The sequence below is a fragment of the Penicilliopsis zonata genome, assembly GCF_001890105.1.
Source record: "Penicilliopsis zonata CBS 506.65 unplaced genomic scaffold ASPZOscaffold_2, whole genome shotgun sequence".
Lineage (NCBI taxonomy): Eukaryota > Fungi > Ascomycota > Eurotiomycetes > Eurotiales > Aspergillaceae > Penicilliopsis > Penicilliopsis zonata.
This window is the reverse complement of record NW_019208912.1, coordinates 122,996-147,147: the sequence shown is the minus strand read 5'-3', so window position 1 is coordinate 147,147 and position 24,152 is coordinate 122,996. Positions and strand designations below refer to the sequence as shown.

The 24,152-nt window shown below is 51.3% G+C and overlaps 10 protein-coding genes across 10 annotated transcripts; 7 read left to right on the top strand and 3 right to left on the bottom strand.

Moving 5' to 3' along the window:
- Positions 1 to 218: 218 nt before the first annotated feature.
- Positions 219 to 2,544, top strand: ASPZODRAFT_149081 (hypothetical protein; the record flags this gene model as incomplete). Its single annotated transcript, XM_022725455.1, has 3 exons — positions 219 to 275; positions 328 to 576; positions 628 to 2,544. The coding sequence occupies 3 exons, from the start codon at positions 219 to 221 to the stop codon at positions 2,542 to 2,544; spliced, it is 2,223 nt and encodes a 740-aa protein (XP_022584068.1).
- A 218-nt stretch (positions 2,545 to 2,762) lies between these two features.
- On the bottom strand, positions 2,763 to 5,332 carry ASPZODRAFT_128044 (hypothetical protein). The gene has a single exon (XM_022721908.1). The coding sequence runs from the start codon at positions 5,289 to 5,291 to the stop codon at positions 2,922 to 2,924; it is 2,370 nt and encodes a 789-aa protein (XP_022584067.1). The 5' UTR covers positions 5,292 to 5,332; the 3' UTR covers positions 2,763 to 2,921.
- Positions 5,333 to 5,610: 278 nt separating this feature from the next.
- Positions 5,611 to 7,048, top strand: ASPZODRAFT_57968 (hypothetical protein; the record flags this gene model as incomplete). Its single annotated transcript, XM_022728729.1, has 2 exons — positions 5,611 to 5,716; positions 5,853 to 7,048. 2 exons carry the CDS (start codon positions 5,611 to 5,613, stop codon positions 7,046 to 7,048), a joined length of 1,302 nt encoding a protein of 433 aa, XP_022584066.1.
- Positions 7,049 to 7,464: 416 nt separating this feature from the next.
- Positions 7,465 to 9,012, bottom strand: ASPZODRAFT_58747 (hypothetical protein; the record flags this gene model as incomplete). The annotated part of the gene is made up of 3 exons (XM_022728795.1): positions 7,465 to 8,487; positions 8,558 to 8,733; positions 8,805 to 9,012. The coding sequence occupies 3 exons, from the start codon at positions 9,010 to 9,012 to the stop codon at positions 7,465 to 7,467; spliced, it is 1,407 nt and encodes a 468-aa protein (XP_022584065.1).
- Positions 9,013 to 9,464: 452 nt separating this feature from the next.
- On the top strand, positions 9,465 to 10,753 carry ASPZODRAFT_149077 (hypothetical protein; the record flags this gene model as incomplete). The annotated part of the gene is made up of 4 exons (XM_022725453.1): positions 9,465 to 9,487; positions 9,710 to 9,987; positions 10,046 to 10,160; positions 10,219 to 10,753. 4 exons carry the CDS (start codon positions 9,465 to 9,467, stop codon positions 10,751 to 10,753), a joined length of 951 nt encoding a protein of 316 aa, XP_022584064.1.
- Positions 10,754 to 11,491: 738 nt separating this feature from the next.
- On the bottom strand, positions 11,492 to 11,944 carry ASPZODRAFT_12684 (hypothetical protein; the record flags this gene model as incomplete). The annotated part of the gene is made up of 1 exon (XM_022721592.1): positions 11,492 to 11,944. The coding sequence occupies one exon, from the start codon at positions 11,942 to 11,944 to the stop codon at positions 11,492 to 11,494; it is 453 nt and encodes a 150-aa protein (XP_022584063.1).
- A 33-nt stretch (positions 11,945 to 11,977) lies between these two features.
- On the top strand, positions 11,978 to 14,472 carry ASPZODRAFT_128040 (hypothetical protein). The gene is made up of 5 exons (XM_022721907.1): positions 11,978 to 13,227; positions 13,296 to 13,405; positions 13,469 to 13,799; positions 13,858 to 14,032; positions 14,089 to 14,472. The coding sequence occupies exons 1-5, from the start codon at positions 12,381 to 12,383 to the stop codon at positions 14,345 to 14,347; spliced, it is 1,722 nt and encodes a 573-aa protein (XP_022584062.1). The 5' UTR covers positions 11,978 to 12,380; the 3' UTR covers positions 14,348 to 14,472.
- A 614-nt stretch (positions 14,473 to 15,086) lies between these two features.
- Positions 15,087 to 17,876, top strand: ASPZODRAFT_22299 (hypothetical protein; the record flags this gene model as incomplete). Its single annotated transcript, XM_022727886.1, has 1 exon — positions 15,087 to 17,876. One exon carries the CDS (start codon positions 15,087 to 15,089, stop codon positions 17,874 to 17,876), a length of 2,790 nt encoding a protein of 929 aa, XP_022584061.1.
- A 1,387-nt stretch (positions 17,877 to 19,263) lies between these two features.
- On the top strand, positions 19,264 to 21,590 carry ASPZODRAFT_138938 (hypothetical protein; the record flags this gene model as incomplete). Its single annotated transcript, XM_022724508.1, has 3 exons — positions 19,264 to 19,318; positions 19,389 to 21,407; positions 21,478 to 21,590. 3 exons carry the CDS (start codon positions 19,264 to 19,266, stop codon positions 21,588 to 21,590), a joined length of 2,187 nt encoding a protein of 728 aa, XP_022584060.1.
- Positions 21,591 to 22,333: 743 nt separating this feature from the next.
- ASPZODRAFT_149073 (hypothetical protein) lies at positions 22,334 to 24,130 on the top strand (the record flags this gene model as incomplete). The annotated part of the gene is made up of 3 exons (XM_022725452.1): positions 22,334 to 22,381; positions 22,602 to 24,036; positions 24,096 to 24,130. 3 exons carry the CDS (start codon positions 22,334 to 22,336, stop codon positions 24,128 to 24,130), a joined length of 1,518 nt encoding a protein of 505 aa, XP_022584059.1.
- Positions 24,131 to 24,152: the final 22 nt, after the last annotated feature.

The window sequence follows — 24,152 nt, the reverse complement described above, 5'->3', positions numbered from 1 at the left end:
GGGGAATGACGTGGGGTCACGGGGATAACATGAAGTATGGTATTGAATCAACCAGCCAATGAGCATGCAAAGATACAAGTAACAGGGATTCTGTACAGTAATTTTGGTCGACCCGCCGGCGAATCTTTTCTTCCGGTTATCTTGAATTATTATGGGAAAATCACCGCCGCTTGATCGGTACAGCAGACAGTGTCGGTTTTTGAGTTTCATTGCCTAAAATGCCTTCGAGGAGAGGCGGAGGAAGACCGAGCTTGAGCCAGGGTCTCGACCGAGAGGTATAGCAAGTCAATTCCATTCCCGCGACATGCTAATGGCCGATATGTGCAGGTCTATCAAGTGGTACGCAAAATCATCGATGACCAGCCGGAGAATGGAAAGATCCGCCTCTCTGTTCCTACCATCTTTGAAACAATTAAGAAATCGAACTCGAGCCTCAATAGGAAACCGAAGAAGCTACTTGAGGATAGTATTGAGCGGGTTCTGGAAGTCGTGAAAAGCGATGTTCTGGGTGATGATGAAGAGGACTCCATAGAGGGGGATTTTGAGGGTTTGGAGGAGAAGCCTATCCCAGTAAGTGCCTGGCATATTTATTCACAGATTTAAAGTGACCCTAATCACTCGGACCAGGAATCCAATGGTATCAACAAGAGCATTGTAGGCATGTGGTCGACCGCGAAATCCGGGCCGTTAACGACGAAACCGACGGAATCTACTGGCGGAGACAGCACACCAGCCCCAGCAACGGCTCCCCCGAACAAGAGAAGAACCCATGGAGGCGAATCGGTTTCTAAGCGTCGTCGAGCTGAAGCCGCAGTCGATCGATCTCCTCCTACCCATGTCACTCTGGCCGACTTGGGAGGCTTAGATGATGTGGTTCAGGAACTTGCAGATCTCCTGGTTCTACCGATGACCAGACCGCAAGTCTACCTTTCGTCAAATGTCCAACCACCACGAGGTGTCTTGCTGCATGGTCCCCCCGGTTGCGGAAAAACAATGATCGCGAACGCTTTTGCGGCCGAACTGGCAATTCCCTTCATTCCTATTTCAGCTCCGTCGATCGTGTCGGGCATGTCTGGCGAGTCTGAAAAGGCTCTCAGAGAACATTTCGAAGAGGCCAAGAAAATTGCACCCTGTCTGATCTTCATTGATGAGATTGATGCAATCACACCAAAGCGCGAAAGCGCCCAAAGGGAGATGGAGAAGAGAATTGTTGCCCAGTTGCTCACCTGCATGGATGATCTTGCCCTGGACAAAACTGATGGAAAGCCCGTCATCGTTCTTGCAGCTACCAATCGTCCGGACAGCTTAGATGCCGCCTTACGACGGGGCGGGAGATTTGACAAAGAAATCAACATGACTGTACCCTCCGAGCCTGTCAGAGAACAAATCTTGCGAGCTCTCACACGAAAAATGCGTCTCGCAGATGATCTTGATTTCAAGACCCTTGCGAAGAGAACGCCTGGGTTTGTTGGTGCTGATTTGAACGATCTGGTTTCGACTGCTGGGTCTGCAGCTATCAAACGCTATTTGGATATCCTCAAGTCCAACAGTGGCGAAGAGATGGAGATTGAGGAAGTTGACGAGATTAGCCCTAAAGTCAAGGAATTGCGACGTCTCATTATACATGCCAAGGAAGCACCCATCGGAGAGGAATCGCAAACAATTCTCGTCTCGAACGCAGATTTCTTTACCGCACTCCCCAAAATCCAACCGTCTTCGAAGCGAGAAGGGTTTGCCACTATTCCGGACACGACCTGGGCAGACATCGGTGCTTTAGGCGATATCCGCGACGAATTAGGGACTGCAATCGTTGAGCCGATTAAGAATCCCGACATCTACGCTAGAGTTGGCATCACCGCGCCCACGGGTGTGCTCCTCTGGGGCCCGCCAGGCTGTGGTAAGACATTGCTCGCCAAAGCCGTGGCCAACGAGTCTCGTGCCAACTTCATCAGCGTCAAGGGGCCGGAGCTTCTGAACAAATTCGTTGGTGAATCTGAACGCGCTGTCCGACAAGTCTTCGTGCGCGCCCGTTCTTCCATCCCTTGCGTGATCTTCTTTGACGAGCTGGATGCCCTCGTTCCGCGCCGTGATGACACCCTCTCCGAAGCCTCGGCGCGAGTCGTCAACACCCTCCTCACGGAGCTCGACGGGCTTGGAAGTAGCCGCCAAGGTATCTATGTGATTGCCGCCACGAATCGGCCCGACATCATCGATCCCGCAATGCTCCGCCCCGGTCGTCTCGAGACTCTCCTCTTTGTCAACCTGCCGAGTCCCTCAGAACGCGTGGAGATTCTCCAGACGCTTGTGCGGAAGTTGGCCATAGACTTCGATGAGAACCTGAGAAAACTGGCGGAAGATTGTGAAGGATTCAGCGGCGCAGATCTGACCAGTCTCCTCCGGCGCGCCGGTTACTCTGCCATCAAGCGGCGAGACACCATCAAGTTCGAGGACTTTGTCGCAGCCAAAGCGTTCATCCGACCGAGTGTCACAGATATGAAGAAATACGAGAAACTCCGAAGAGACTGGAGCGGAGGGGTGATCTAAGCGTCCTATTCTTTTGATGTTTATAGCTGGAGTTTAGGGGCTTGGTTTTGTCTATATAGGGAATAGATACTCCTGCCGAACATATGGACCGTTTTTTAACCTCAAGATATGTAGATTATATCATAAAAGAGGGTTTTGGTTTATCCTGATATAAGTCTTGACCATGAATACTGAGGAGAAGAGGCTTATTGCACCGTTTATTACAAGAATTCCGTGATCTTGAATACTCCATATTGAATTTTTTTTTTCTTACGTAGAACTAGTCAGATTATATTATATGCACATGTAAAACGCCTGTATTTTAGATCAATGCAAACCAAAGACAATGACATAAGGTCATCGAGACAACACAGTAGAGAAAAAGTATGAAAATCAATTTACATCCACAAACGACATGTTCCATCAGCACCAGCACTGACACACCATGCTTCCCTGGGATGCCAGTCCAAGTCAAGCACACCGAGCTCGCCGGTGATCTTGTGGCCTTTAAGGACCTTGAGGGGCACAATGCTAGCATTGCTAAGCATGTCTCCAGTGACACTCCCGTGGAAGATCTGCAGGGAGCCATCATCACTGGCGTCGGCAAACAGGGGATAGCGTCCGCCAGGGTGGAATTTGACAGCACGGATTGCTTTCTTGTGATAGCGCAGCGTCTTGTAAGGGCGTGCGGAGAGGTCGACGTCATGCCACAGAAGACGGCGGTCATAGGAACCAATGATGACGTTGTCGCCGCCAGAGGCGGTGGATGAGGTGGGGTGGATATCAAACGAGGAGATCCAGCGTGCACCGGGTTGGAGAATCTTGACGAGGAGTTGGCGAGAGAGATCATACGCACGGATGGTGCGTTGGTTGGCAACGAAGAGGATAGGCTTCGAAGGGTGGAAGTGTGCGGTCTGTGGAGGACCACCACCCTTGATTCGTCGGCGGAACGGAAATTGTGTCAAATGTTTGGAAACTGTGTGAATGGAGATAGCCACGGAAGCAGGTGTAGACGATCCAGGGCATACAGTCACGAAATAGTCACCGCGGCGATGCCACGAGATGGACTTGACAACATATTTGAGAGGGATAACGGCACATACACCGGCCTCAGTAAGTGTCGAAGAGGGACGAATCCACTGTGGAGGAGTAGTCGTCTTGTTCGCATCTGCAGCGCTCAGGGCCGGGTTGGGCGCGGCATAACCCCAGCCGGCATCGAGCAGCTCAAGGCTAGCCTTTTCAGTTTCAGGGTCAACAATCGGTGGAACAGCGAGGAAAATGTCATCGCCTGACGCTGCCGCTAGCACGACAGCTTCCTTCCCAGGCCGCCAACGAACCACGTTAACAGCTTCTTCATCGCTGACCTTGACGCTCCAGAGCTGACGACCGGTAAGGAGTTCCCAAACACGAACCGTCCCATCATCTCCTCCTGTAGCGAGCCAAACTCCTGAGGGGTCAACCGACAGAGATCGCACACGGCCCTTGTGTCCTCGGAAAACCGTTGCGCAGGTGGTTGGGAACGGCTTGAGTTCCTCAGGACTAGGAAGCTTGGGAAGCAGGCTTTCTGGGTCAATATTCAACTTGCTCCGGCGCACACGAGGAGCCAAGTAAAGATCCAGGCAACGCTCAAATTTCTCCTTGACAAAGGTCTCATAGCCGGGAACCTTGCGCAGGGAACCGAAGTCGTTCGCGAGAAAATCTTTCTCCCGATCCTCAGGATCAGTCTCTTCCCATTCCTTCCGTTCTTTCTTATCGGGGAGATACTCTGGAGGCGGGTGGTAACTCTCTTCGTATCCGGGAGGCGGTAATTTAGGAGCCGGGACATGCATGGGGTGATCTGGTCGCTCTGCCTCATCTGCCCACAGATCATACTTAGCAACGTACTGGTCGGCTTCTTGGTCTTCTGTAGGAGGCTTGTATGGGAGAATCCGGCCTTCTCTGATAGCCTTGACAATCTTCATAACCCGCTTGGCCTCATGTTTGGAGGGCACGAAGCGGCGCTTGGGTTCGGGAGCGGCACTCAAAGGCATGACTTCCTGTTTGCTCGTGAACCATTCGACAGTAGGCTCATATGGATTGTAGCCCTCTTGTGGAATTTCGTTGAGCTGAATCTTCTTCAGCAACTCCAACTCGTCCTGGCTTAACTCCAAGGGCTTGCCGGTCGAAGGATCAGTGAGTCCAGTCCACCCCTTAGGAATCTCGATGCTATCAAGCAAAGCATCCAGGGCTTCCCCTTTTGCAGGCCGCATAATCTTCTTTCCGTTGATGCTGTAACCGATGTGAGGATATTGGTCGTAGAAGGATAAGGGAATATCGCCAATGGTGTTGGCATTTTCATCCACCTCCGAATAGTCGGAGTTATCATCAGGGTTGATCTCATCATAGACATATCGATCATTCCCGTTGGCGTCTTTTTCGATGCGGAAATTGGGCATTTCGTCGTCAGAAGAGTTCTCGTCTTGGTCCTCCGAGGTTCTATCAAGAACGACGGCTTTGGTAGCAGTTGTCTTGGTCTTCTTCACCAAATCTTCATCATCAGATGGGACCTCATCACTATCCAATTCTTCATCATCCTCATCCTCATCACTGAACTCGTCGACCAAATCGATTTCCGAATCGCTACCATCGTCCTCACTATCCGATAGGTCGTTGGCGTTGTCGGAAAGTGCACCGTCGAGGTCGTTTGCATTCAATTCATCGCCAGAAAAAACTCCAGCTTCCTCCTCCACATCCCGAGTGACAGCCTTGCGCTTCTTTGAGGCCCCCATTCTTGTAGTGACGCTAAATTTGGACTCTTGCCCTTGTACTTGATACTTTTTTTTTTCTTTACAAAACTTTTGGATGGGAGCGGGAAATTTTGCTGACCGCCCACATGATCTACCGCCTTTGCATTGTTTGCATTGTGCATGCCATGCCCGCCTTTAGTTACATGCCATGCCATGCCGCCTTTCCAATCTTATCGCGATTCAGCGTCATTCTTTATTATTGTCGGACTCGATTTTCCAACTTGGCAGTCAATCTACTTAAGGCTCACTCCTCGCATATGATTGAATCTCTACCTACTTAACTAGGATGTCTGGGTCTGAGATGTCTGATCAGTCACTCTCAGCTACGGGTGTCTCATCATATCCTGACGAGATCCACAGCATTATCGAGCCTGCGCTCAAAAGACATGCAGCTTGTGATGAGTGTAGTAAGTCCAGCAGTTTCTTACTTCATATTGTTTGATGCAGTATAAAGAAGCAATCAAATTTGGTTTCCACACACTATAGATGCCTCTACTTAGCTTCTTAATGAAAGACATGGCACTGACAGTATCTATGGAAAAGGAAAGAGAAAGTTGAAATGTTCTGGTGAAGCTAGAGGATGTAGCCGCTGTATCAAACAGTCGCTGAATTGTCATTACTCCATACAAAAACAGATGGGACGACCCCCGAAAAAGCGGCCGCGGGAAGATGACACGATGGGAGGCGCATTTGATACAGGAGGAGGTGATACCTGGATAGACACAATGGCTCCTGCTCCCCCAGAACTGAATACAATTGCTGCTGCAGAGGCTTATCACTTGTGTCCTGCAGTATGGGTTGGCCCCTCAGCCAATACATCTCGGGCTTTCCCTACACATTTCCCTGACGATGTCCCGCCATGTCCTTCCCAAGCAGAAGCCACCACGATCCTGCCGCCACTCGGTGCAACAGAGACTCCATGGCCTGACTTTTCTACGATATCTGCAGCCACGTCATACTGTCCTTATCCTGACTTATCAGCCCTTCCGGGAATGCAGGGGCTTCCAATGACCCCTCCAAGCTGCTCAGGCTCTTCTGGATCCAACCCCCAATGTGCATGTCTAGCCTACCTCTATCTATGTCTCAGCCACCTCTCCAGTCTAGGCTCGTTCCCTGTCTCACGGCAAACGATATGCTCATTGTTTCTTGTTGCTAAAACTGCCCGCCAAGTTATTCGCTGCGAGATATGTCCGTCAAAATATTCGACTGGCTCGCAAAATGTCATGTTCATCGGCACTTTATTGAATGTCCTCGCCGACTCCTGGTTGCGTGTGTCCAAGGCCGATCCTGTAGAGCTAGGGAAACAGACCGCGCTTCCAGCCTATGTTTCCTCTCTCGAAGAAAACTCAACGAATCCCCCTGAATGCTGGAAGCGATGGCTTCGTCAGACAATCCGGTTTGGCGTTCTCGGAAGCCCTATCAGCGAAGGGCACCTTGAATTATATCTTGATTCTCCAAGCCTTCTTTGTCTTGTTAAGGAGGTAGAAGCACGTCAACGGAGATGGCATTCTGGAAAAAAGTCACGCCCTCTATTTCAGACTGAAGAAGACCAGTCTGGAAACAGTGAACAGGAGACGTATGATAGGCATCAAAATCATTATCACCCTGACTCAGAGGATGCCAACAAAGAATGCGAGGAACAAGATATGCTCTGCCTTCGGATTGTTGGGCTCGCTCGCCAAGTGATCTCCAAATTCAATTTCCAACCACACGAGTACCCTGATGGAGTGGTTTCTTGATGCAATGACAAGTTTGGATAACGACCACCATTTGAGCTAGCGAAGTGTTTACGCATAATTCAGTTAGAGTGCAGGTTCCACTCAACTTTGTATAGTTCATATCTCCCTGGAAATATATCGGGGAATAGATTGTACAGAAAACAGAGGCTATATGTATTTCTTCTAATATCAAGTCAGATTTCTAAAATAGACTAATGATGCAAATGTTTATGGATTTTCTCAACAAGTATCAAGTTGATCTTTCTGGTAATTTTTATGGTTCCTGGATAAAGAGACTATTTTTATTATGATAGATAAAGACATAGTTACTGTAACTATTTGTAACAACCTACATTATACAAGATTTATCATTAAAATATGGAGTAATGTTTATGTGTTATTTGTCAAAACACATATTTTATAAAGGGCTTGTTAGTTCACTCATCCTCATCATCGTCAACCACATAACGGGGCTTTTTCCTTGTTGGAGGTGACGCAGTCGCAGGCTCAGAGGCTTTCACCTCGGGGGTCCCTCGCTTTTCTTTGCCCGAGTGCCGGGGAGGCAGGACCTCTTCGTCATCTTCACCCTCGGCATCCATATCATCGTCTAGAAGTTCCTCCTCATCATCATCATCGTCAACAATTTCAAGCTCTTCATCGCTGCCCACCAAAAACCCGTCGTCCTCATCATACTCGTCTTCCTTGGTGCGGCCGCGACGGTCATACTCTTCCTCATCGTCGGTGTAGATCTCACCGCGGCGGTTGGGCTTCCGGGGCTTCTTTGCACGCGGTCTCGTGGTAAGCATACCGTCGTCGTCCTCCAGGCCTGCGACGGTAAGGCCGGCGCCACCGCTACGGTATGAGACACCGACGCGGCGGCCCCGGTCAAGCTCACGTTCCTGGAGTTGCTGGCGTCTTCGCGCGGCCTTGAGCTTCTCACGCTCCGCGAGCTCGGCCTGCTTCTTGGCGAGCTCAGGGTCTTCTTTCACCTCGATCAACGGTGCAGTGCCGTCCGCCGTCTTCTTGCCTCCGCGTGAGGCGGCCGCCAAAGACTCCTGCAGACGCTGGACAGCGTCGTCGGATTCCATCGTCGTGGGCAGAACCGTTAGGCCATGGGTAAGATGCGAAGTGAGTCTGAACACCGATGATGTCTCAGCAGCAGCTCCCAAATATACGTGCGAGTCCAATTTGGATTCATAGTCGCCGGACTTATTAGGTGGAGCAAGCGGTTTAGCAGCGATCCTATATTGCTCCTGTGGCGCCGACGCAAGCTGCAACGTCAACGACCCGTCCTCCCATTGAATGATGCGAGCATTAGACTGAAGCAGGGCCTCGTCATTCGGGTCGTGCCGCCAGCAAAGAGAGGTTGCGGCAATGGCGTAGGGTGGTGCGACGTATGTCTCAGGATTGAACTCTTCGGTCTCTATCGAGAGGAAATTCGGGACCGCCATCGTATAAATCTTCAGTCGCGCAGTCAGTACCCATAGCAACACAAAATGATGATGGAGGCGCGTCTGCCATGCCACCTACCTCTCCGTTCGTGCTTGCTGGTTCTGGCGCACGGCCCAGGCTCAAATCCATAATATTGACCGTCTCTCGGAAATCCCCGTTTTCTTCATCTTCGTAGTCCATACGGCTTCCAGTTCGGTCGTAGCGACCCTCATCATCCGCAGAATCCAATTCTTCATCGTCCAATGTCCGTAACGCTTTGCTACAACGAAAAAGTGAGACCAATGACCATTGTCCATAAAAAGCAGTAACACATACTTTGAGTCACCCATATCTTCATCTTCGCCATCTGAACCAAACAGATCGGCATCATCGTCACCGTTTACGATGTCTGCATCGGAGGCAAGAGGGCTTTCTGCTGCGTCGTTTCCAGCGCGAGGACTGCCGCTCGGTTCGCTTCCAGAATCGCTCTGGCGACCATTGCCTATGCCCCGTCCTGCACGACGGACAACATCCTCCTCGTCAGATGAAGACATTGTCAAAAAACTCGTTGTCGATCCAGGCCTCGACTTGTAGTGGCTGGTGTTTGAGAACACGAGATACCGTCAAGGCAACGAAAGCGCAAGGGCTGACCGGTTATCAAAACAACATGTGTCTAGAAAGAGAACGGTTTGAAAAATCTGTCAGGACACGGAAGGGACCATATCACACCTGTCCTGCTGTCCTATCCCACGAGGTGATCGTCCTTGCTGTTCAGACGCTGCGGAGCTCCAAACAGTGTCCGGGCGGATACACTATGATCCGTTCCGACCATTCTGGAGGCACGCCGGGGCCAGACCGCGATTCTGGCGGCAGTCCCGCGGTGGTGTTTCAACCTGAATCCATCCCAAGCGCAGGCTTCTTGATCTTTCTTATTTATTCGTTTCAATCTCTGGGGCTTTTTTAGTCTTGAGCAGCTTGCTCTTGGTGAAGTAAAATAGTTCAAAAAATGGCGAACTTCCTCCAAAGTGTGTAAGTACTACTTTGTGCCTGATCTAGGATATATGTTCATTGCACCCCTGATCGGTGCTGTGGATGATTCAGGTTAAATTGCAATAACCACCAGCAATTCTACTGTTCTTTCTTTACTTTATGTCTATTACTGCACTTATCATCCTTTATATCATGCTTAATGCCCCCTCATCTTATCATAGTTTATGTTTATTGTACTGACTGGTCTCTCTACTCATTTAGTCGCCAAGGGTTTGGTAGGGGCAACAACAACAAGAATAATGCGCCTAAGATGAACAACGGCAGCCCTGCTCAATCGCCTGCGCCCCAGGCTCCTCCGATGCCCATGTCCCCGTCTTTTGCTTCGTCTCTCTCTGTGGATAGTGCCGGTGTGAGCGATGCCGATGCCCCCAAGTATTTCTTCCAGGAGAAATATGCCCCGCTCAACGTGAAGGGAAACTTCTTGACTCTGTGCGCCTGTCCGAAGAACGTTGAGTTGGGAGAATGGCTGGCCCATCAAAGTAAGCTTCTTCTTGAGCGCATTCGGCCTGGCAAAGCTAATCGAGGATCCGGATACAGTCGTTGAACAGTACCGTTTGCTTCACGGCATGCTCCAGGTTATCCAGGAGACGAACAGTGTGACTGGTTTTCCCATTTGCAACGAGAGCACTTGCCCTACCATGTCTGCAGGACGGTGAGTGCTCCATGGATCATTGAAGAGACGGCCAGAAGGAACTAATACCTGTCCCTAGCCTGACCTATACTTGGCTGGTGGATGGGCGCGCTGCAAAGATCTCCGCCCCCAAATTCATCAACCGCGTCGAAAAGTGGATTGTCAGCAAGATCCACGATCCCGTCATGTTCCCCACCGGCGAGGTACATGGAGTGCCCGAGACCTTCGCGCTCAACGCTGCCTTGAATCCCGATGGCCACAGTTCAGCCAATTCAAGCGCCGAACCATCGACTGACGAGTGGATCGGCAAGTCCAGCGGATTCCCTCCTACCTTCTACAAGGATTGCCAGGGTATCATGAAGCAGATGTTCCGTTGCTACGCCCATCTCTACCATGCCCACTGGCTCAACCCGTTCTGGCACATCAACAAGCACGACATTCTCAACATGTGCTTTGTCCACTTTGTCACTGTGGCCAAGTACTATAAACTTGTGTCCGACAAGGAGATGGAGCCCATGCAGCCTCTCATTGACTTGTTCATCAAGCAGCAACGTATTCCCGCCGAGGCCTTGAGCGGTGGACACTGGGCTCAGCAGACCCCTAGCAGTGCTTGAGGCTGCCCTGAGCTGCATAACTGTTGTTCGTTGATCAATCATACAGCGCTGTCTTCTGACCTGGTGTCGAAGCCTGTTGCTTTTCCCAACTTTATGATTCTATTTTCTCTCTGTTTACTCAAATTGGTGGGTGAAACTACGAGATATGGATGACACGGCACAAACCAGAGATTTTAAGCATTTTAGCATGCGGTGTGAATAGTTCTTTTTTTTCTGTTTTTACTTTGCATTCTATCCTTGATTTTCATGACATTTTTCTTCCCTCGCGGTATTTGCATGGGCGTCTGATGCGTACTGTCTACAGAATAGCCTAGAAAACAAGCAGAAATATCCCAGACATGGAACACCTAAACATATAGGCGGGTTTCACCCAGGTATAACGAAAGATGGTCAATGTCAGCCCATGAAGATGTTTGTCCTTCCCGACAAGAAATTCATGAAGATGGGGTCAAGTTGTAATGATGCGATGGAGAGAGGGAGACGAAGTATGCAGCCTTCTTGATTCTGGATCAACGCCGAGCGACACCCCTTATTTCTTTGCTCCTGTTTATCCCATTCTCTGTAGGTCTCATAGTTTATGGTCGAGACGGTCAGTTGAGTAGTTTAATGGTTTGTCGCTTGTGGCTATGACAGCTGATACTCCCAAAAAGAGAACAAAAAGCCGCATTTGTCGTTTCGGTCATTTCGGATTCATAGGTGGTTCCTCCTATCCAGGAAATTCCCCAGTATTCCCTCTCTTCAAAGGTATACGCCTTGATCTTCATCCACTGCATTATTCGCACTGCCATTCGGCACTGGTTGGTGATTCTCACCACCAACTACTCCGTTAGAAGCCGGAGCTTCCAAACGAGCTTCCTCTTCTTCCACTGCCTGCTTCTGACCGTCTGAGCTTGCATCCATGTCAATCCACTGCTGCCCTCTATCTTCGACTTCTTTCTTGAGGAGCTGGATCCTTTCCAACATGGAAGCCATCACCTGCTCATTCTCTGCAATATAACTCTCCATCTCTGATTTCTCGCTCTCTGTATCATGCGAATCGGCGATAAAAGCTTTGATTTCATCGTTTGAGCGGCGCAAATGCGCGATTGAATTGTGTATTTCGGACGCCTTGGCGAATACTGACGAGAGGGGCAGCTCCTTGATAGCCTCAGCAAAGGCGGCAAGGGAAATGGGCAGGGACTCTGAAGACATCGATACAGTTTAATTCTTTCTTTCTTCTAGACCAGATTGAGAGGACAGCGATGATTATCGGACAGGAAACTCTGAAGCGTTAGAGAGTCCAAGAGACAAGGGAATGGCGTCGGTATCAACGTGTTATCCTTATCGCACCGAGATTGTGTTATCGTCACGTGGCAATCACCAGGAGAATCTAGAGACAATTTTAGAATGCCTAAGGGAACAAGGACTCTAAAGATTAGTTTTTGAGTATGGGCGGCGGATATATCACGCTGTGTGAGACTGATACAAACAATCAAATTGAAGGAGAATCAGCCGGTACGTCAGCAGTCTTTCCTCCAACCGCTGCGCTGCGAACTTCGGAACAATTCGACGTCCGGAGAAGCCCTTGACTCCGGCGTGAAGGAACGACGAACCACTTCAGAGGCCATATATTGTCAAAAAGCAGGATATGAGCAATGCATTTGGAGTAGCTTGGCGGATACCATGCCCGGGGCTTTGTGCCTCGAGCTTGCTGCCGTCGAGCACAGCAACAACACTCCGCTCCGCATGGCCAGCTCCGAGGACCCTCCCCAGCTGTGCACCATGGCGATTGTATAGCACCGCCAGCAGACCATCTTTCGTCCTGTCGAATACCGCGCTGTCAATTCCATCTCGTTTCCTGACACCTTCGATCAGACCATATAAGTTTTCGCACTCGTTATTCAATTGGGCTCGTTCTGAACCCGAACCCGCCGAGCCTGAATATGAACATGGGGTCCCTATTCGTCAACAACCACTGTCTGCTGCCGAGATCAATGCGATTTTTGGCAAGGGGAAGGTGTCTCCAGAAGTGGGGAATCGCCTTCTGGCAGTTGTGCAAGGCCGCCGTCTCGCCGGAACCATAGATCTCGATCTACCATCTGATCTTGTCGTTGTTGTTCGCGAATCTACTTTCAACACTGCGCTGAAATGGCTTCGTGCAAAGTACCCGGTTGACGAGGATGCTGCGATTCTTGCACGCTTTGAGAGGGAAGAACGTGAGGAGGAAGAGAAGCTCGTCAGGCGGGCGGAGAAACTGGGCTTGTACAAACCGCAGAGTGGCACCTATGGCGCCGAACGCGGCGAAAACAACAGTCCATACGGCAAGAGTGTCCTGAACGAAGTGCGCGAGTATAACGAGGCCAAAATACTGAAAGAAGAGGAACAGAAGCGGCAGGAGTGGCTGGAGGGTGAACTGAAAGACCAGGAATTGATGAAGCGTCAGCTCGAGCGGAATACAGCGCTGCAAAAATTCGAGGAAAATGCAGTGGTTGAAGGTAAGACTAATGCAAATTTAATTTTTTAAAAGAAAAATCGATATATCTCTAACCACTTTACTATACAGCACGTCCACGCGCCGACCCCAGTCAACGCCCTGTTTTGGCATGGATTCAGAAGCACCATTTGCAAGCCACGGAAAAGGAACTGGATCCTAAACATATGAACATGTCCACGGTACGCAACCCTGGAGTGTCGAAATTTCCTCAGTATTCTGATTGCTCCATCATGAAACACTAGTCTCGACGCATTCTTCCATCTCTGATTCTCACTTTCGTTACCATTGGGCTTGGTTGCCTCTTCGCAGAATACTATCAACCGCCGATGAAGAACGACCGCTTATGGCCTAATGTGCCCCCAGCTGCTGCTACTATCCTGACTATTGCCGGCTTGAACGCGAGCATATTCTTGTTGTGGAAGTTCCCACCTGCCTGGCGAATGCTTAACAAATACTTCATCAGTCTTCCGCTCGTGCCTCGTCCATTCAGCATTCTGGGCAGTGTCTTCAGTCACCAGACTGTGAAACACCTGGCCATGAATATGGCTATCTTGTGGTTCATGGGGACTAAGGGTAAGTCTGCTTCTCTTTCTAGCCCTCCAAGGCTAATTCGGCTAAATCATCTCTACAGTTCACGATGAGATCGGCCGAGGCAATTTCCTTGCTCTGTACATGGCATCCGGAGCATTTGGCTCAATGGCATCCCTGGCCGCTCGTGTTCTGACCGGCAACCTGGTTGTGACCTCTCTGGGAGCCAGTGGAGCCATTTCCGGTGTTGTTGCCGCTTGGTGTATTCTCCATACCAAGTAAGTGAACTTTTTGATCCATCGAAGTCCCATTTGACTAACTCTGGAATGCACAGCGATAAACTCGTCCTCTGGTTTGTCCCCTACGAATGGCAAAACACCTTCGCGGCTCCCGGTTGGGTGTTCCTGGCCGGGATCGTCGCATTCGAAGTGGCGAGCGTCCTTTCCCCGATCAAATTCCGCCAGTTCGACTACATGGCCCATCTGGGCGGATACTTTGCCGGTGCCGTATGGGCTGCCCTGTACAATGCGAGGCGGGAGAAGAAACGAAAGCAGGAAATGACCTGGTGGGATAAAGTAGGCGGGACAAAATGAATGTCTTCTTCACTTCCCTTCGTCGTACATCTCCACTTTTGTATAGTTCAATGTCTTAATACCATACTCACATATAATGATGTGTAAACCAGTTCTTGTTCCGAGACAACACGAGGCAAAGCAAGTCGCATATTGTCTGCAAGACAGGCGTGTTTTGATGTCCTTGACTCAGAATACTACAGACTAAGACAGTGTTCTTGATATCAGAATAAAGGACTTAATAACTGATACCAGGATTATAAAGTACATAGAATTATATCCTTTGTTTGGGCTATAGGCCTTTCTCTACTATGTAGCTGGCTTGGTTATGGTGAATCTACCAGAATCCTGGCTGTAGAGGGTAAAGGAGTGAATGACCCATATAGAAAACAGAAACAGTGAATGAAAATGTGGTAAAATAGCTAGAATAAACGTGGGATAAGTTCTCTCACTTCAAGTTCTCCTGTTCAGGCTTACTTACTCCCCCCTGGTTCTCTCACTTACAGGTCTCCTGTTCAGGCCTGAACAGGCCTGTTTATTCTCCTCCTCTGGAGATGTGCCGATATATATGGGAATATAGAGATACTAGGCTTCTTTTCCTTATAAATTTATCTCTGGTGATCTTTCTAGACTTTTAACTATCTCTCTCCTCTTCCTTTGTAAAAAATCCTGACTTTTTTCTCTCTATTCAAGCACTTCTAACGTGATCTTGTCTTATCTTCATCTCCATTCTAAGTGAGATTAAAGTCACAGAACCACTATGGAGCAGGCAAATGCCGGCACCGGGGCGGCCGCCGGTCTTGCCCAGGGTGTTCAGACCATTATTCACAGACGCCGGCCTTCTGCTCGTGGTCGCAGAGTCCATTTCGCTGAACAGCTTGTTGAAACTGCTCCTGCTCCTGAGTATCATCCTGAGCCTTCGTCTTCGTCTTCATCTGAGCCTTCTTCTTCTGCTCGTTATCATCCATCTTTCCCTTCATATAAACCCCAGATGAACCCAGAAAACCGTACCCAGCACCCTCTTCCTCTTGTCAAAGAGTTCAGCTTCCTGGAGATCCTCGAGCTGGACGAGCTGGCCTCTGGAAGAGACCTGCCAGGCCGCAACAGCTTGATCGTGACCCGTCATCCTCTCGTCTCTTTCACAAACCCTGCCTTCTCCCATCTTCCTATCCGCCGTCCCCCTTCTCCAGACAGTCCAAGACTCACTCAGCCTCATTTCGGCATGTCTACCGTCCCCGAGTCGGAACTGAGCAAGGCTCGGCAGGCCGCTTCTGAGGCCGAGCAGTCTTCTGATTTCGAGGACATGGATGATCAGGATATCTCTGACCGCGACTCTGTCCAGGGCAGCCCTTCTCAAGGCACTTCTGCTCAGAGCACTGTTGTCCAGGACGTTTCTCACGACACTTCTTCTCACGGCACGTCTGTCCACGGCGCTTCTCCTCGTAGCCTTTTGGCTCAGAGCACTGTTTTGGGGGACACTTCTCATGGTAGTTCTGCTCGAGGCGCTGCTTCTCGTAGCCTTTTGGCTCAGAGCTCTGCCTTCGAGGACACTTCTTCTCTTGGCCTTTCTTATGGTCTTTCTTCTCGTGGTCTTTCTTCTCGTGGTCTCTCTTCTCGTGGTCTTTCTTCTCATGGCCTTTCTTCTCATGAAACTTCTCATAGCCCTTTTGCTCAGAGCACTGGTTTCCAGGACACTTCTTTTCACGGCCTTTTTTCTCGTGGCACTTCTTCTCAAAGACTTTCTTCTTATGGAATTCCTTCTCATGAATTCTCTTCTCAAAACATCTCTGCCCAGAGCACTACTTCTCATGGCACTTCTGCGCAAGGCCTTTTTTCTCACGACTTTTCTTCTCATGACACTTCTTCTTGTGGCTCTTCTTCGCAAAGCATTTTTGCTCAGAGCACTGTTTTCCAGGATACTTCTTCTCATAGTCTTTCTGCCCAAGGCACTTCTCACGACACTTCTCATGCGACCTCTGTCCAGAGCATTTCCCCTCGCACTATTTCCCAGAATGTTTCTGCTCATGACACTTCTTCACACGGCATTTCTTCTCATGGCACTTCTACCCAAGGCATTTCTTCTCAGGACAATGAGTCTTCCGCTGAACAAGCTCCCAGAGCAAAGTTCAAGATGTCAAGAAGCCTGGCAGCAATGCGAGAGACGTTCGAGCCTCTTGAGGACGAGCCTCCCCGGAGGTTTAGAATGACTAGAAGCGTCCGTGCGATTGAGCAGTGCCCGGAGCCCATGGATGATATCGAACCAGTCAACGAACTTGTTGCGAGATCTTCTCAAATCTCTCTTTCTAGCGACCCCAAGTCTTCAAACGAGAACACCACGGCGCCTCCTCATGCTGAACATGAAAGCAATGGCAAGACTGGAGTTGAGACTGAAGCTGAGATCAACGCCGGCTCTTCCCAGGAGGTCACCATCGGGTCTGCTGGAGAAAACATGATTACTACTGCTGCGACTGAAGTTGACGCCGAAGCCGAGCCCCAAGTCGACGTGGAAGCCGGCTCTTCCCCCGAAGGTGTCAGTGGATCCAACGAAGAACGTCTTGATGCCCCTGCTGTCTCGAACATCAATGTACTTCACCCATGGCAAGTGATCGACTACCACCTGTACCTGTGCAGCATTGAACGTGGTCGGACGGAATACATGCGTCGCAATGGTCTGTACATGCTTGACGCGCACGAATGCCGCCCCTTCTTTTTCGACGAATTCTTCCGGGAAAAGACATTCGAGGCTGCTTTTGTTGGACGGCGGCCGAAGCTTCTCATTGCAAATCTGCCCATCGCCGAAGACGGGATTCATTTCAACGGCAGCCAGTACGTCTTGTATTTCGATTACAGGTACAACACCTTGTATGCGCGCCGATTCAACGCGATTCCCGCAGACATCACCAAGATCAAGGATGTGTGGGACAAGGGAGGAGACATTTACAGCGTGGGGATCGACAGCCTGCGCGACCTGCTGTACTCTTGCTTCCGACAGCCCGATGGCCGTGTGCGGATGGGCCTGATCACCATGGACTTCACCGACAGCATGGCTCGCGAGAACGCAGACGATCCCGGGTTGGAAGTTGTGATCGCGGTGCTCTGGTGCCAGTTTGTTGTCGACCATGCGGACATTCTGTTTCTCGATCCCCTCGACGACCCGGAAACCATCAAGCAGGAGTACGAGTTCTACATGGAGGAGTGCCGGCTCGTTCTGCAGCGGGCGTCGTACCGGGCCTGGTTCGGGCTGCGGGAGGGCGTGAGCAAGGAAGACTACAAGCACAAGGCGTATGTCAACCGCTTCCTCAACGAACTGTACACGTTCGAGAAGTCTGCCGAGGACGGCAGCCTAAAAGACAAGTCCTGGCACGCTCCCAGCATCGAGACGTGCGACCGGGTCCGCCAGGCCCGGCGGCACCAGGTCACCCTGGATGTCGAGAGGAGCTTCGAGGAGATGTTTGCCTCTCCTGCGGCCGAACCCCAGTCGGCCCAGGAGGTCGTCGACTCGATGCTGGAGCGAACCAGCACGGAGACGGGGGCTTCGGGCCTCCTTTAAATCGTTGCCCGGCTGGCCGGGGGGATGTCCTACTGGGGGGGACATTCCCCAAAAACGAAGCGGCTGGTTTCCTTCAGTTGCACCCAGAGTTCGACACAGCCGACGGTCGGTGTCGGACGGTTCGGAGTTCTCGTGAGTGGCGTCGCGCTGCGTCGTGGCTCTGGGTGCGACTGGAGGGAATCAGTCGCTTCGTCCCCTGGTGTGTCTTGTGGTTTTCTTCCGTGTTGTTTTTTGTTTTTTTCTGTAAAAAAAAAAAAAAAAAACTTTTCTTTACTGTTTTGTTTTTTCTGCTTTTTTTCTTCAATTTGTTTTGGCGTTGGCGTTGGCGTTGGAGGGAGCAGGGCCCAACAGCTTAAGGAAGGGGCCAGGAAAAGAGAAAAGCAAAAGAAAACCAGATAATGATCAAGATCGGTTGAAAGAGTGTTCTATCCTTGTGTCTGTACTCTGTAGCCTGTGTTGCTCTACCTACTGAGTTGTAGAATTGAATGAACCCTCGAACGTTGAACGCAGTGTTGCGAATCTATGGATCAGAGAACCGCCTCGAAGAGTGCATTCTATTCTCATTACCATCAAGATTCGAAAATCCTCTGTCCAAATTATCCAATTCTATTCTATTCTGCCAAAGGTCTGTCTCAATCCAAAGTGCTTGGGCCAGATAGTTAGCTATACTCCGTAGCTACCAGATAGTGACTCACTCACAAGTTGTCCAAAGATGCAACGAAACAGCCCTCCGTATTTTGATGCAGGAACCTTGCTCCGGACGTCTCAATAGCTGGTAACTAAGTGAGGTACGGCTCGAGATCGCCCGTCGATCGTTGTAGACCCAATAACAAACGATTGCGATATGCAGCACTAGCCACAGACCCTCGTGCACCGCCACGAGCCTTTCGTTTGATCGTCGATTCTTTGCCCATATTGTTTATGCTGTAGTCAATAGTTAGTCGTGGTATGATTTTCATAGACCGTGGCTCGAGGTGGATAATCCAGCCAGTGGTTGGTTGTGTTATCTTCTATTATTGTTAGCTCCCCGCGCAGAAGGACTTGGCGCCGTCATTGGGTGCTCCTTGCTACAATTAACAGCCAACTGGGCGCCCAGCCAAGGGTTGGCGTTGCTGAGCAGTGAGCACAAGCAAGAACAAGCGGGTTCAGCTTACTGCGGCTGGGTTTTTTTTCTCGTCTCTTCTTGCGTGCGCTCCTCCCCTCTGCCAGCTCTGTGTGTTTACCCCTTGGGTTCTCGCCCGTTCAGTTCCCCCTGTTGTCCTACCGTCCAGGGTGCGGAGCCTTCTTTCCCCCGTTTTCTCCTTGAGTTATTGAATATTATTTGCCTTACTGGTCAAAACACTGGATAGAATATCGACAGCTGCGAGGAATTGCGCTCGTGGTGACCATGGCTGAGTACGCTGCGCAACCAGGGACCCGGCAGGATGTCGTAAATCTACCAGGTATTAGCTAATTGGTGAATTGTAAACACTCTGTTTGTCCTGTGCTAACCGTGACGCTTGGGAGCACCAGAAACCGCGTCTGCGGCCCAATTCCAGAATGCAAATACCTCCGTCGACGTGATCTGCGGCCCCCTCATCAACTTCAAGTCGATGGACGTGGGGGCAACCTCCTCCGAATGGCATGGGAGCGTGTTGATTGTCACCAAACCCGGTCAGAAGCAGCCGCTGCTGCAATTGCGCTACTCCGGCTCCGTAGAGTCGGCCAACGCTGGCGCTCCGGTCAATGGTGAGGTGTCTTCTAGGCAGGAAACTGAATACCATGGCGTCCGGCTGTATGAAGACCCCCACAAGGCGTTCTGGCGGTTCTCGATCTCTGTGCCCTTGGGGGCGTATGAAGCCCGCTGGGAATACAATATTCCAGGTTTCCGGTACGCGTCTCCGGATCTGACTATCAAGCCGTGGAACTTTGTTGTTCCCTCGGTCGACCAGTCCATGCGGATGATGTTCCATTCCTGCAATGGGTTTTCTGTTGGCACCGACATGGACGCCTGGATAGGTCCGAGTCTGTGGAATGATGTCCTGCGCGTACATGCGAAGAAGCCCTTCCACGTTATGATCGGTGGAGGGGACCAGATCTACAATGACAACATTCGCGTCGAAGGGCCGCTCAAGCCGTGGACGGACATCGGTAACCCGCACAAGCGACGCGCGCATCCGTTCGGGGAAACCTTGCGGGCAGACTGCGATTCCTTCTACTACAACAACTATATCAGGTGGTATTCGACCGAGCCGTTCAAAACCGCGAACGCCCAGATCCCTCAGATCAATATCTGGGACGACCACGATATCATTGACGGCTTTGGTTCCTACACCGACCACTTCATGAGGTGTGCAGTCTTTCGTGGTATCGGTGGCGTTGCGTTCAAGTATTACTGCCTGTTTCAACACCATCTGGCGCCGCCCAAGTCGACGTTCACCACCGACGCTCCGCAGACCATGCATGCCGTCAATGGGACGGCTGGTGTCGACCCTCGCCAGCTAGAGAACACCTTTGTATTGGATGAGACTACGGAAGATCCCAGCTGGATCATTGGGGAAAGGCCAGGCCCGTACGTCGAAGAGAAGAGCAGGAATCTATACATGCGCCTCGGCAAACGGGTTGCTTTTCTAGGCATCGACGCCCGCACAGAACGCACCCGTCACCAGGTGAACTACCCCGATACATACGATGCCATTTTTGAACGTGTCAATCGTGAAGTGGCAGCAGCCAACGGAGAGATCAAACATTTAATTCTACTGCTCGGCGTCCCGATCGCTTATCCGCGTCTTGCCTGGCTTGAGAACATCTTCAGCTCTCCCATCATTGCCCCGATACGGCTCTTGAACCGGCGCTTTGGATTTGCCGGTGGATTTTTCAACCAATTCGATGGCCAAGTAGATCTTTTGGATGATCTCGACGACCATTACACTGCCAAGCACCACAAGAAGGAACGCAGGATTCTCATCCAGCGCCTGCAGCAGTTCGCGCATACTCATTCCGTTCGTGTCACAATTCTTGGAGGGGATGTTCACCTGGCCGCTGTCGGACGCTTCTATTCCAACCCCAAGCTTGGGATCCAAAGCCAGAACGACCATCGGTTCATGGTCAACGTCATCAGCAGTGCCATTACCAACAAGCCCCCTCCCAAGGCCGTGGCAAACCTCTTGGCTCGCAGAAACAAAATCCATAATATGGACAGAGACACGGACGAGACCCTCATGCCTTTCTTTGATAAACAACCCGGCGGTGTCGAGAAAAGTGCCGCATTCAACCGCGTCACAATGCCGTCGCGAAACTACGCAATCATCACGGAAGTCGATACCCCGCTCACCAGCGACGCTCCCGCGGGAGAAAATGGGCTCTCAGAGGTGGCAATCCCCAAGGATGGGCATGAGCCACTTCATCGAGGCGAAGTCGGCGCTGGGGCCGCAAACAAGGCAGCTGATGGTCTCAGTACTAGCCATATACATGGTGGACTCGACGTGGCCATCCGGATTGAAATCGACCCACAGGATCGACAAGGAGCCACGGAGGGCTACGGTTTCAGCAGTAAGCTATCTCTCTTTCTTTCTCTCTCTCTCTCTCTATGGAAAGTCTCTAACACACTTCTCCCTAATAGTTCCACCGTTGAATTCCGTTCCCTTGACAACACTTGGACGGTTCTCTGGCTCTCGTCCGACAACCGCACATTCGCAGACCTCTACACACGAGCGTCCTCGTTCTGCCACTTAATGTTCTGTTGAGGTGTTTCCTGTATTAATGTTCTTGTTCTCTACTGGTGTTGTGATGGATGGCTTTTCTGTTTTCACTCCTTCCTACCTTTTATAATGATCTGGATACCGGCTGCAATGCAGCTTTTTTAGCCAATAGTTCAGGCAATTGGAGTGTACGAGGCATTGATAATACCACTATTACCCCCAAGGTGGATGGGAGAATGGATCATTTTCGATTGACTGCCATACCTACACTTTGTCCCACAACTATACCCTGTACAATGAATTTTCTAGTCCAACGCGTCCGAGGCGGCTGTACTCCATTTCCACGATTGCAGGCATCCCCCGCACAAGTCATGATCTTTCCCCTCACAGAGCCTGAATTGCTCCCAGCTGAGTGGTCGTTGAGAGACACGGGAGTCGGGGAAGCTCCCAGGTTCTTCAACGATGTCTTATCTCTACATCGTACCTGAATCCCGCAGATATGGGCGACGGATTCGCCTACTCGATTGAGACAAGGGTATATCAGCGAGTATTTTATCAGTGACTAAATCTATTACTTATACTTATCTGTGACTTATCTGCGACTTAACCGTGACTTATCTGTGGCTATTAGTCTGCATGGCTGATTTAGTATAGCCCTTGGTGCATGGAGTACCTACCTAGTATCTACCTGGTATCTACCTGGTATCTACCTAGTAACTATCTACTACTAGATATCAGCTAATAGTACATTCCTGGAGCTGCCAAAAGCGACGAATAATGCGGGGAAGACACAGAGCCATTGAGAAGCACAAAAGATATGGCGTTGTACGTTGTTACACAAAGAGTCCCCTTGATCAAGATGCACCTCCTATCTGCCATAGCACACCCGATTCTAGCTGCAGAGCTCTCTTCGTTATATCGCTGAGAGGCTCCTTACACTTCCCCTTCTCCTCTCAGAATGGACTTCGAAGCGAATGGAAAGGGTTCCTCGCCATCAAACAGCCAGAATGACAAGTCCTCCGAGCATCGCAGGGCATCCGGGCAGGTAGAAGAAGGCCTCGAGCGGCTGGGCTACTCGCAGGAACTGCGTCGCAATCGCTCGCTGCTCACGCTGTTGTTCCAGTCGCTGGCGATTGCAGCCATTCCCTATGGCGAGGGCAGCCCCCTCCTCAGCGCCATCTACGGCGGCGGGCCGCTCTCCATCTTCGTCGGCTGGATCGTGGTCTGTCTGCTCGACGAATGCGTTGCCCTGTCGCTGGCAGAGCTTGCTTCGCGGTATCCCACGTCGGCGGGACCGTACTACTGGTCCTTCCAGGTGTCGTCGCCCGCCTCCAAGACCGTTCTCTCCTTCATCAACGGCTGGATCTGGCTCATCGGCAACTGGACCATCACGCTCTCCGTCAACTTTGGCTTCGCCTCGCTGCTCTCGGCCACCATCTCCATGTACCACCCGGACTGGTCTGCCAACGACTGGCAGCTACTGTTGATCTTCTATGCCGTGTGCCTCGGCTCGCTGCTGATCTGCGCGCTAGGAAATCGCTACCTGCCCCAGGTGGATATCGTCTGCGCCGCCTGGACTGCCGTGACCATCCTTGTCATCCTCATCGCCCTCTCTGTCAAGGCAGATGCCGGTCGACACAGCGCAGCCTGGGCGCTGGGCCACTATGACAAGAGTCTCTCAGGATGGGGCAACTTCACCTTCTTCATTGGCCTACTACCAGCCGCGTACACCTTCTCGGCCATTGGCATGATCTCCGCAATGGCGGAAGAATGCACCAACCCGGCCATCAAAGTGCCGCAGGCCATCAGCCTCTGCGTACCCGTCGGCGGCACCGCGGGCCTCTTCTTCATCCTGCCCATCTGCTTCACTCTGCCCGCGCTCGAGGACATCCTTTCCGCCCCCGCCGGCCAGGCGCTCCCCTACATCTTTCACGTCGTCATGGGCAGCCCCGGCGGCGGATTAGCCCTCGTCTTCCTCGTGCTGGTAATCACCCTGTTCTGCTCCATCAGCATCACGAATGCCGCCTCGCGCGCCACCTGGGCCTTTGCCCGCGACGACGCCATCCCCCTCGCCCACGTCTGGGCCCGCGTCGACGACCGCCTCGGTGTCCCCGTCTGGTCCCTCGTCCTCCTCACCCTCGTGCAGATGCTTCTCGGCCTCATCAACCTGGGCAGCACTAGCGCCTTCACCGCGTTCGTCTCCGTCGGCGTCATCGCCCTCGCCCTCGCCTACGCCATCCCCATCTTTCTCAGCCTGCTCCATGGCCGTCGAGAAGTCTCCCTCGCCCGCTGGAATTGCGGGCCCGTCTGGGGGCCCATCGTCAACATCGTCGCCCTCGTCTGGATTGCTTTCGAGCTCGTCCTCTTCAGTATGCCCACCGCCCTTCCCGTCACAGAGGTCTCCATGAACTACGCTGCCGTCGTCCTCGTCGGTTTCATGGCAATCGGAGCTATCTGGTACGCCATTCATGCGCGGAAGTGTAAGTTCTCCCTCTCTCTTAACCTCATTAATTGTAGCCGTGTTCTGACGTACTACCAGCCTACAAAGGTCCTCCGGAGTCGGACGGTCTCTAAATTATCAAATTTCATCCTGAAT

Bases quoted from the DNA above. Each gene is read 5' to 3' on its own strand.
- ASPZODRAFT_128044 (XM_022721908.1), bottom strand. From the start codon at position 5,291: ATGGGGGCCTCAAAGAAGCGCAAGGCTGTCACTCGGGATGTGGAGGAG.
- ASPZODRAFT_128040 (XM_022721907.1), top strand. From the start codon at position 12,381: ATGAGCAATGCATTTGGAGTAGCTTGGCGGATACCATGCCCGGGGCTT. The intron at 13,406-13,468 runs GTACGCAACCCT...ATGAAACACTAG, and splicing joins AACATATGAACATGTCCACG to TCTCGACGCATTCTTCCATC. The intron at 14,033-14,088 runs GTAAGTGAACTT...TGGAATGCACAG, and splicing joins TGGTGTATTCTCCATACCAA to CGATAAACTCGTCCTCTGGT.